The 12,412-nt window shown below is 54.7% G+C and overlaps 1 protein-coding gene across 1 annotated transcript in view; it reads left to right on the forward strand.

Moving 5' to 3' along the window:
- The window catches only part of nav3 (neuron navigator 3), a 473,245-nt gene that overhangs the window by 115,929 nt on the left and 344,904 nt on the right, over positions 1–12,412 (forward strand). The window contains exon 3 of the mRNA XM_078567625.1: positions 118–170. Within this exon, the coding sequence (XP_078423751.1) occupies positions 118–170 (53 nt within the window). The remainder of the gene's footprint in view (positions 1–117; positions 171–12,412) is intronic.

Below are 12,412 nucleotides of genomic sequence, written 5' to 3' on the forward strand. Positions count from 1 at the left end.
GAGCGGAGGGTGCGGGATTGTTTGCATGGTGTGTCGGAGCTTGATAGTCTGGTGTGAATGTTTCAGAGATCTGTCTAATTATCCATTCAGAGTTTATTGTCTCTGCGTTTTTTACAGCCAATGAAAAGGTTGAAGCCATCAACAATTGCCCAAGAAGCCAGGCCCAGATGGTAAGATGTTTGAAAACTTTGGCTGAATAGGTAAAAGTAGCAAAGAAGACAGGGAAGAACTGCATGGGCATGCAAGAGGTTTCAAAATATAAATATTTAGCTCAGGTTTCATTATTAAGGCATTTCATTTGTCAGGTTACTCAGGTGTCTTGTACAAGTGAAAGGAAGTGTGCAAATTCTGCAATGGGTTATGAAATTGAACTTTGAGCTAATTGCATCTGCATGTGTCAAACACCGAACGCATCAAACACCGAACGCATCAAACACCGAACGCGTCAAACACCGAACGCGTCAATCACCGAACCCGTCAAACACCGAGTGCGTCAAACACCGAACGCGTCAAACACCGAACGCGTCAAACACCGAGCGCGTCAAACACCGAACGCGTCAAACACCGAACGCGTCAAACACCGAACGCGTCAAACACCGAACGCGCCAAACAGCGAACGCGTCAAACACCGAACGTGTCAAACACCGAACGCGTCAAACACCGAACGTGTCAAACACTGAGCGCGTCGAACACCGAACGCGTCAAACAGCGAACGCGTCAAACACCGAACGTGTCAAACACCGAACACGTCAAACATCAAACGCGTCAAACACCGAACGTGTCAAACACCGAGCGCGTCAAACACCGAGCGCGTCAAACACTGAACGCGTCAAACAACGAGCGCGTGAAACACCGAGCGCGTGAAACACCGAGCGCATCGAACACCGAACGCGTCGAACACCGAGCGTGTCGAACACCGAACGCGTCAAACACCGAATGCGTCAAACATCGAGCGCGTGAAACACCGAGCTCGTCAAACACCGAGCGCGTCGAACACCGAGCGCGTCGAACAGCGAACGCGGCAAACACCGAACGCGTCAAACACCGAGCGCGTCGAACACTGAGCGTGTCAAACACCGAACGTGTCAAACACTGAGCGCGTCGAACACCGAACGCGTCAAACAGCGAACGCGTCAAACACCGAACGTGTCAAACACCGAACACGTCAAACACCGAACGTGTCAAACACCGAACGCGTCAAACACCGAACGCGTCAAACACCGAAAGCGTCAAACAGTGAGCGCGGCAAACACCGAGCGCGTGAAACACCGAGCGCATCAAACACCGAGCGCGTCGAACACCGAACGCGTCAAACACCGAACGCGTCAAACACCGAGCATGTGAAACACCGAGCGCGTCGAACACCGAGCGCGTCGAACACCGAGCGCGTCGAACAGCGAACGCGGCAAACACCGAACGCGTCAAACACCGAGCGCGTCGAACACCGAGCACGTCAAACACCGAACGTGTCAAACACCGAACGCGTCAAACACCGAACGTGTCAAACAGCGAACGCGTCAAACACCGAGCGTGCCAAACACCAAACGCGTCAAACAGCAAAAGCGTCAAACACCGAACGCATCAGACACCGAACGCGTCAAACACCGAGCGCATCAAACAGCGAACGCGTCAAACACCGAGCGCATCAAACACCGAACGTGTCAAACACCGAACACGTCAAACACCAAACGCGTCAAACACCGAACGTGTCAAACATCGAGCGCGTCAAACACCGAACGCGTCAAACACCGAAAGCGTCAAACAGTGAGCGCGGTAAACACCGAGCGCGTCAAACACCGAGCGCGTCGAACACCGAGCGCGTCGAACAGCGAACGCGGCAAACACCGAACGCGTCAAACACCGAGCGCGTCGAACACCGAGCGCGTCAAACACCGAACGTGTCAAACACCGAACGTGTCAAACACCGAACGTGTCAAACACCGAGCGTGTCAAACACCAAACGCGTCAAACAGCGAAAGCGTCAAACACCGAACGCATCAAACAGCGAACGCGTCAAACACCGAGCGCATCAAACACCGAACGTGTCAAACACCGAACACGTCAAACACCAAACGCGTCAAACACCGAACGTGTCAAACATCGAGCGCGTCAAACACCGAACGCGTCAAACACCGAAAGCGTCAAACAGTGAGCGCGGTAAACACCGAGCGCGTCAAACACCGAGCGCGTCGAACACCGAGCGCGTCGAACAGCGAACGCGGCAAACACCGAACGCGTCAAACACCGAGCGCGTCGAACACCGAGCGCGTCAAACACCGAACGTGTCAAACACCGAACGTGTCAAACACCGAACGTGTCAAACACCAAACGCGTCAAACAGCGAAAGCGTCAAACACCGAACGCATCAAACACCGAACGCGTCAAACACCGAGCGCGTCAAACACCGAACGTGTCAAACACCGAACACGTCAAACACCAAACGCGTCAAACACCGAACGCGTCAAACACCGAGCGCGTCAAACACCGAACGCGTCAAACACCGAATGCGTCAAACACCGAGCATGTGAAACACCGAGCGCGTCGAACACCGAGCGCGTCAAACACCGAGCGCGTCGAACAGCGAACGCGGCAAACACCGAACGCGTCAAACACCGAGCGCGTCGAACACCGAGCACGTCAAACACCGAACGCGTCAAACACCGAACGCGTCAAACACCGAACGTGTCAAACAGCGAACGCGTCAAACACCGAGCGTGCCAAACACCTAACGCGTCAAACAGCGAAAGCGTCAAACACCGAACGCATCAAACACCGAACGCGTCAAACACCGAGCGCATCAAACAGCGAACGCGTCAAACACCGAGCGCATCAAACACCGAACGTGTCAAACACCGAACACGTCAAACACCAAACGCGTCAAACACCGAACGTGTCAAACACCGAGCGCGTCAAACACCGAACGCGTCAAACACCGAAAGCGTCAAACAGTGAGCGCGGTAAACACCGAGCGCGTCAAACACCGAGCGCGTCGAACACCGAGCGCGTCGAACAGCGAACGCGGCAAACACCGAACGCGTCAAACACCGAGCGCGTCGAACACCGAGCGCGTCAAACACCGAACGTGTCAAACACCGAACGTGTCAAACACCAAACGCGTCAAACAGCGAAAGCGTCAAACACCGAACGCATCAGACACCGAACGCGTCAAACACCGAGCGCATCAAACAGCGAACGCGTCAAACACCGAGCGCGTCAAACACCGAACGTGTCAAACACCGAACACGTCAAACACCAAACGCGTCAAACACCGAACGTGTCAAACACCGAGCGCGTCAAACACCGAACGCGTCAAACACCGAAAGCGTCAAACAGTGAGCGCGGCAAACACCGAGCGCGTCAAACACCGAGCGCGTCAAACACCGAGCGCGTCGAACACCAAGCGCGTCGAACACCGAACGTGTCAAACATCGAACGCGTCAAACACCGAGCGCGTGAAACACCGAGCGCGTCAAACACCGAGCGCGTCGAACGCCGAGCGCGTCGAACAGCGAACGCGGCAAACACCGAACGCGTCGAACACCGAGCGCGTCGAACACCGAGCGCGTCAAACACCGAACGTGTCAAACACCGAACGCGTCAAACACCGAACGCGTCAAACACCGAGCGTGTCAAACACCAAACGCGTCAAACAACGAAAGCGTCAAACACCGAACGCATCAAACACCGAACGCGTCAAACACCGAGCGCATCAAACACCGAACGCGTCAAACACCGAGCGCATCAAACACCGAACGCGTCAAACACCGAGCGCATCAAACAGCGAACGCGTCAAACACCGAGCGCATCAAACACCGAACACGTCAAACACCGAGCGCATCAAACAGCGAACGCGTCAAACACCGAGCGCATCAAACACCAAACACGTCAAAAAGTGAACGCGTCAAACATCGAATGCATCAAACACTGAACTCGTTAAACACCGAACGCGTCAAACAGTGAGCGCGGCAAACACCGAGCGTGTGAAACACCGAGCGCGTGAAACACCGAGCGCGTCGAACACCGACAGCGTCAAACACCGAACGCATCAAACACCGAGCGCGTGAAACACCGAGCGCGTCGAACACCGAGCGCGTCGAACACCAAACGTATCAAACACCGAGCGCGTCAAACACCGAGCGCGTCAAACACAGAACGTGTCAAACACCGAACGTGTCAAACACCGAGCGTGTCAAACACCGAACGCATCAAACACCGAGCGCGTCAAACAGTGAGCGCAGCAAACATTGAACGTGTCAAACACCGAATGCGTCAAACACCGAACGCGTCAAACACCGAGCACATGAAACACCGAGCGCGTCAAACACCGAGCGCGTCAAACACCAAACGCGTCTAACACCGAGCGCGTCAAACATCGAACGTGTCAAACACTGAATGCGTAAAACAGCGAACGCGTCAAACAGCGAACGCATCAAACACCGAGCGCGTCAAACACCGAACGTGTCAAACACCGAACGCGTCAAACAGTGAACACGTCAAACACCGAACACATCAAACACCGAGCGCGTCAAACAGTGAACGCGTCAAACAGCGAACGAAACAAACACCGAACGCGTCAAACAGCGAACGTGTCAATCACCAAACGCGTCAAACAGCGAACGCGTCAAACACCGAACGCATCAAAAACCGAACGCATCAAACAGCAAACGCGTGAAACACCGAACGCGTCAAACACCAAACGCGTCAAACAGCGAAAGCGTCAAACACCGAGCACATCAAACAGCGAACGCGTCAAACACCGAGCGCATCAAACACCAAACGCGTCAAACAGCGAACGTGTCAAACACCGAGCGTGTCAAACACCAAACGCGTCAAACAGCGAAAGCGTCAAACACCGAGCACATCAAACAGCGAACGCGTCAAACACCGAGCGCATCAAACACCAAACGCGTCAAAAAGTGAACACGTCAAACATCGAATGCATCAAACACTGAACGCGTCAAACACCGAGAACGTCAAACACCGATTGCGTCGAACACCGAACGTGTCAAATACCGAGTGCGTCGAACACCGAGCGCGTCAAACACCGAGCGCATCAAACACTGAGCACGTCAAACACCGAGTGCATCGAACACCGAACGTGTCAAATACCGAGCGCGTCAAACACCGAGCACGTCAAACACCGAGTGCGTCAAACACCGAGCGGTTCAAACACTGAGCGCGTCAAACACCGAACGTGTCAAACAGCGAACGTTTCAAACACTGAGCGCGTCAAACACCGAACGTGTCAAACACCGAACGCGTCAAACAGCGAACGCGTCAAACACCGAACACATCAAACACCGAATGCGTCAAACAGCGAACACGTCAAACAGCGAACGAAACAAACACCGAACGCGTCATACACCGAACGCGTCAAACAGCGAACGTGTCAAACACCAAACGCGTCAAACAGCGAACGCGTCAAACAGCGAAAGCGTCAAACACCGAACGCATCAAACACCGAACGCATCAAACACCGAGCACATCAAACAGCGAACGCGTCAAACACCGAGCGCATCAAACACCAAACGCGTCAAAAAGTGAACATGTCAAACATCGAATGCATCAAACACTGAACGCGTCAAACACCGAGAACGTCAAACACCGATTGCGTCGAACACCGAACGTGTCAAATACCGAGTGCGTCGAACACCGAGCGCATCAAACACCGAGCGCGTCAAACACTGGGCGCGTCAAACACCGAGTGCGTCGAACACCGAACGTGTCAAATACCGAGCGCGTCAAACACCGAGCACGTCAAACACCGAGTGCGTCAAACACCGAGCGGTTCAAACACTGAGCGCGTCAAACACCGAACGTGTCAAACAGCGAACGTTTCAAACACTGAGCGCGTCAAACACCGAACGCGTCAAACACCGAACGCGTCAAACAGCGAACGTTTCAAACACTGAGCGCGTCAAACATCGAACGCGTCAAACACCGAACACATCAAACACCGAACGCGTCAAACAGCGAACGCGTCAAACAGCGAACGAAACAAACACCGAACGCGTCATACACCGAACGCGTCAAACAGCGAACGTGTCAAACACCAAACGCGTCAAACAGCGAACGCGTCAAACACCGAATGCATCAAACACCAAACGCGTCAAAAAGTGAACACGTCAAACATCGAATGCATCAAACACCAAACGCGTCAAACACCGAACGCGTCAAACACCGAGCGCATCAAACAGCGAACGCGTCAAACACCGAGCGCATCAAACACCGAATGTGTCAAACACCGAACACGTCAAACACCGAACGTGTCAAACACCGAGCGCGTCAAACACCGAACGCGTCAAACACCGAAAGCGTCAAACAGTGAGCGTGGCAAACACCGAGCGCGTCAAACACCGAGCGCGTCAAACACCAAGCGCGTCGAACACCGAACGCGTCAAACACCGAACGCGTGAAACACCGAGCGCGTGAAACACCGAGCGCGTGAAACACCGAGCGCGTCGAACACCGAGCGCGTCGAACAGCGAACGCGGCAAACACCGAACGCGTCAAACACCGAGCGCGTCGAACACCGAGCGCGTCAAACACCGAACATGTCGAACACCGAGCGCGTCGAACACCGAACGCATCAAACACCGAGCGTGTCGAACACCGAACGCGTCAAACACCGAACGCGTCAAACACCAAGCACGTCAAACACCGAGCGCGTCGAACACCGAGCGCGTCGAACAGCGAACGCGGCAAACACCGAACGCGTCAAACACCGAGCGCGTCAAACACCGAACGTGTCAAACACCGAGCGCGTCGAACACCGAACGCGTCAAACAGCGAACGCGTCAAACACCGAATGTGTCAAACACCGAACACGTCAAACACCAAACGCGTCAAACACCGAACGTGTCAAACACCGAGCGCGTCAAACACCGAAGGCGTCAAACACCGAAAGCGTCAAACAGTAGGCACGGCAAACACCGAGCACGTGAAACACCGAGCGCGTCAAACACCGAACGCGTCAAACACCGAGCGCGTGAAACACCGAGCGCGTCGAACACCGAGCGCGTCGAACACCGAGCGTGTCGAACACCGAACGCGTCAAACACCGAACGCGTCAAACACCGAGCACGTCAAACACCGAGCGCGTCGAACACCGAGCGCGTCGAACAGCGAACGCGGCAAACACCGAACGCGTCAAACACCGAGCGAGTCGAACACCAAGCGCGTCAAACACCGAACGTGTCAAACACCGAGCGCGTCGAACACCGAACGCGTCAAACAGCGAACGCATCAAACACCGAACGTGTCAAACACCGAACGTGTCAAACACCAAACGCGTCAAACACCGAACGTGTCAAACACCGAGCGCGTCAAACAGCGAACGCGTCAAACAACAAAAGCGTCAAACAGTGAGCGCGGCAAACACCGAGCGCGTGAAATACCGAGCGCGTCAAACACCGAGCGCGTCGAACACCGAACGCGTCAAACACCGAACGCGTCAAACACCGAGTGTGTGAAACACCGAGCGCGTCGAACACCGAGCGCGTCGAACAGCGAACGCGGCAAACACCGAACGCGTCAAACACCGAGCGCGTCGAACAACGAGCGCGTCGAACGCCGAACGTGTCAAACACCAAACGCGTCAAACACCGAACGCGTCAAACACTGAAAGCGTCAAACAGTGAGCGCGGCAAACACCGAGCGCGTCGAACACCGAACGCGTCAAACACCGAACGCGTCAAACACCGAGTGTGTGAAACACCGAGCGCGTCGAACACCGAGCGCGTCGAACAGCGAACGCGGCAAACACCGAACGCGTCAAACACCGAGCGCGTCGAACAACGAGCGCGTCGAACACCGAACGTGTCAAACACCAAACGCGTCAAACACCGAACGTGTCAAACAGCGAACGCGTCAAACACCGAGCGTGTCAAACACCAAACGCGTCAAACAGCGAAAGCGTCAAACACCGAACGCATCAAACACCGAACGCGTCAAACACCGAGCGCGTCAAACAGCGAACGCGTCAAACACCGAGCGCGTCAAACACCGAATGTGTCAAACACCGAACACGTCAAACACCGAACGTGTCAAACACCGAGCGCGTCAAACACCGAACGCGTCAAACACTGAAAGCGTCAAACAGTGAGCGCGGCAAACACCGAGCGCGTCGAACACCGAGCGCGTCGAACACTGAGCGCGTTGAATACCGAGCGCGTCAAATACCAAACGTGTCAAAAACGTCAAACACCGAACGTGTCAAACACTGAGCGCGTCAAACATCGACCGCGTCAAACACCGAAAGTGTCAAACACCGAGCCCGTCAAACATCGAGCACGTCAAACACCGAACGTGTCAAACACCGAACGTGTCAAACACCGAACGTGTCAAATACCGAACGTGTCAAACACTGAGCGCGTTAAACACCGAACGCGTCAAACACCGAATGTGTCAAACACTGAACGTGTCAAACACCGAACGCGTCAAACACCGAACGTGTCAAACACCGAACGGTTCAAACACTGAATGGTTCAAACACCGAGCGCGTCAAACACCGAACGCGTCAAACACCGAGCGCGTCAAACACTGAACGTGTCAAACACCGAACGCGTCAAACACCGAACGTGTCAAACACCGAACGGTTCAAACACTGAATGGTTCAAACACCGAGCGCGTCAAACACCGAACGCGTCAAACACCGAGCGCGTCGAACAGCGAACGCGGCAAACACCGAACGCGTCAAACACCGAGCGAGTCGAACACCAAGCGCGTCAAACACCGAACGTGTCAAACACCGAGCGCGTCGAACACCGAACGCGTCAAACAACAAAAGCGACAAACAGTGAGCGCGGCAAACACCGAGCGCGTGAAATACCGAGCGCGTCAAACACCGAGCGCGTCGAACACCGAACGCGTCAAACACCGAACGCGTCAAACACCGAGTGTGTGAAACACCGAGCGCGTCGAACACCGAGCGCGTCGAACAGCGAACGCGTCAAACACCGAGCGCGTTGAACAACGAGCGCGTCGAACACCGAACGTGTCAAACACCGAACGTGTCAAACACCGAACGTGTCAAACAGCGAACGCGTCAAACACCGAGCGTGTCAAACACCAAACGCGTCAAACAGCGAAAGCGTCAAACACCGAACGCATCAAACACCGAACGCGTCAAACACCGAGCGCGTCAAACAGCGAACGCGTCAAACACCGAGCGCGTCAAACACCGAATGTGTCAAACACCGAACACGTCAAACACCGAACGTGTCAAACACCGAGCGCGTCAAACACCGAACGCGTCAAACACTGAAAGCGTCAAACAGTGAGCGCGGCAAACACCGAGCGCGTCAAACACCGAGCGCGTCGAACACCGAGCGCGTCGAACACTGAGCGCGTTGAATACCGAGCGCGTCAAATACCAAACGTGTCAAAAACGTCAAACACCGAACGTGTCAAACACTGAGCGCGTCAAACATCGACCGCGTCAAACACCGAAAGTGTCAAACACCGAGCCCGTCAAACATCGAGCACGTCAAACACCAAACGTGTCAAACACCGAACGTGTCAAACACCGAACGTGTCAAATACCGAACGTGTCAAATACCGAACGTGTCAAACACTGAGCGCGTTAAACACCGAACGCGTCAAACACCGAATGTGTCAAACACTGAACGTGTCAAACACCGAACGCGTCAAACACCGAACGTGTCAAACACCGAACGGTTCAAACACTGAATGGTTCAAACACCGAGCGCGTCAAACACCGAACGCGTCAAACACTGCGCGTCAAACACTGAACGTGTCAAACACCGAACGCGTCAAACACCGAACGTGTCAAACACCGAACGGTTCAAACACTGAATGGTTCAAATACCGAGCGCGTCAAACACCGAACGCGTCAAACACCGAGCGCGTCAAACACCGAACGCGTCAAACACCGAACGTGTCAAACACCGAACGTGTCAAACACCGAACGTGTCAAACACCGAACGTGTCAAACACTGAATGGTTCAAACACTGAGTGCGTCAAACACTGAGAACGTCAAACACCGAACGCTTCAAACACCGAGCGCGTCAAACACCGAACGTGTCAAACACCGAGCGTATCAAACACTGAACGGTTCAAAAACTGAGCGCGTCGAACACTGAGTGCGTCAAACACTGAGAGCGTCAAACACGGAGCGCGTCGAATACCAAACACGTCAAACACAAAACACGTCAAACACCGAGCACGTCAAACACCGAGCGCGTCGAACACCGAGCGCGTCGAACAGCGAACGCGTCAAACACCGAACGCGTCAAACACCGAGCGCGTCAAACACCGAACGTGTCAAACACCGAGCGCGTCGAACACCGAACGCGTCAAACAGCGAACGCGTCAAACACCGAATGTGTCAAACACCGAACACGTCAAACACCAAACGCGTCAAACACCGAACGTGTCAAACACCGAGCGCGTCAAACACCGAAGGCGTCAAACACCGAGCGCGTCGAACAGCGAACGCGGCAAACACCGAACGCGTCAAACACCGAGCGCGTCAAACACCGAACGTGTCAAACACCGAGCGCGTCGAACACCGAACGCGTCAAACAGCGAACGCGTCAAACACCGAATGTGTCAAACACCGAACACGTCAAACACCAAACGCGTCAAACACCGAACGTGTCAAACACCGAGCGCGTCAAACACCGAAGGCGTCAAACACCGAAAGCGTCAAACAGTAGGCACGGCAAACACCGAGCACGTGAAACACCGAGCGCGTCAAACACCGAACGCGTCAAACACCGAGCGCATGAAACACCGAGCGCGTCGAACACCGAGCGCGTCGAACACCGAGCGTGTCGAACACCGAACGCGTCAAACACCGAACGCGTCAAACACCGAGCACGTCAAACACCGAGCGCGTCGAACACCGAGCGCGTCGAACAGCGAACGCGGCAAACACCGAACGCGTCAAACACCGAGCGAGTCGAACACCAAGCGCGTCAAACACCGAACGTGTCAAACACCGAGCGCGTCGAACACCGAACGCGTCAAACAGCGAACGCATCAAACACCGAACGTGTCAAACACCGAACATGTCAAACACCAAACGCGTCAAACACCGAACGTGTCAAACACCGAGCGCGTCAAACAGCGAACGCGTCAAACAACAAAAGCGTCAAACAGTGAGCGCGGCAAACACCGAGCGCGTGAAATACCGAGCGCGTCAAACACCGAGCGCGTCGAACACCGAACGCGTCAAACACCGAACGCGTCAAACACCGAGTGTGTGAAACACCGAGCGCGTCGAACACCGAGCGCGTCGAACAGCGAACGCGGCAAACACCGAACGCGTCAAACACCGAGCGCGTCGAACAACGAGCGCGTCGAACACCGAACGTGTCAAACACCAAACGCGTCAAACACCGAACGCGTCAAACACTGAAAGCGTCAAACAGTGAGCGCGGCAAACACCGAGCGCGTCGAACACCGAACGCGTCAAACACCGAACGCGTCAAACACCGAGTGTGTGAAACACCGAGCGCGTCGAACACCGAGCGCGTCGAACACCGAACGTGTCAAACACCAAACGCGTCAAACACCGAACGTGTCAAACAGCGAACGCGTCAAACACCGAGCGTGTCAAACACCAAACGCGTCAAACAGCGAAAGCGTCAAACACCGAACGCATCAAACACCGAACGCGTCAAACACCGAGCGCGTCAAACAGCGAACGCGTCAAACACCGAGCGCGTCAAACACCGAATGTGTCAAACACCGAACACGTCAAACACCGAACGTGTCAAACACCGAGCGCGTCAAACACCGAACGCGTCAAACACTGAAAGCGTCAAACAGTGAGCGCGGCAAACACCGAGCGCGTCGAACACCGAGCGCGTCGAACACTGAGCGCGTTGAATACCGAGCGCGTCAAATACCAAACGTGTCAAAAACGTCAAACACCGAACGTGTCAAACACTGAGCGCGTCAAACATCGACCGCGTCAAACACCGAAAGTGTCAAACACCGAGCCCGTCAAACATCGAGCACGTCAAACACCGAACGTGTCAAACACCGAACGTGTCAAACACCGAACGTGTCAAATACCGAACGTGTCAAACACTGAGCGCGTTAAACACCGAACGCGTCAAACACCGAATGTGTCAAACACTGAACGTGTCAAACACCGAACGCGTCAAACACCGAACGTGTCAAACACCGAACGGTTCAAACACTGAATGGTTCAAACACCGAGCGCGTCAAACACCGAACGCGTCAAACACCGAGCGCGTCAAACACTGAACGTGTCAAACACCGAACGCGTCAAACACCGAACGTGTCAAACACCGAACGGTTCAAACACTGAATGGTTCAAACACCGAGCGCGTCAAACACCGAACGCGTCAAACACCGAGCGCGTCGAACAGCGAACGCGGCAAACACCGAACGCGTCAAACACCGAGCGAGTCGAAC

The sequence above is a fragment of the Cetorhinus maximus genome, chromosome 22, assembly GCF_964194155.1.
Source record: "Cetorhinus maximus chromosome 22, sCetMax3.hap1.1, whole genome shotgun sequence".
Lineage (NCBI taxonomy): Eukaryota > Metazoa > Chordata > Chondrichthyes > Lamniformes > Cetorhinidae > Cetorhinus > Cetorhinus maximus.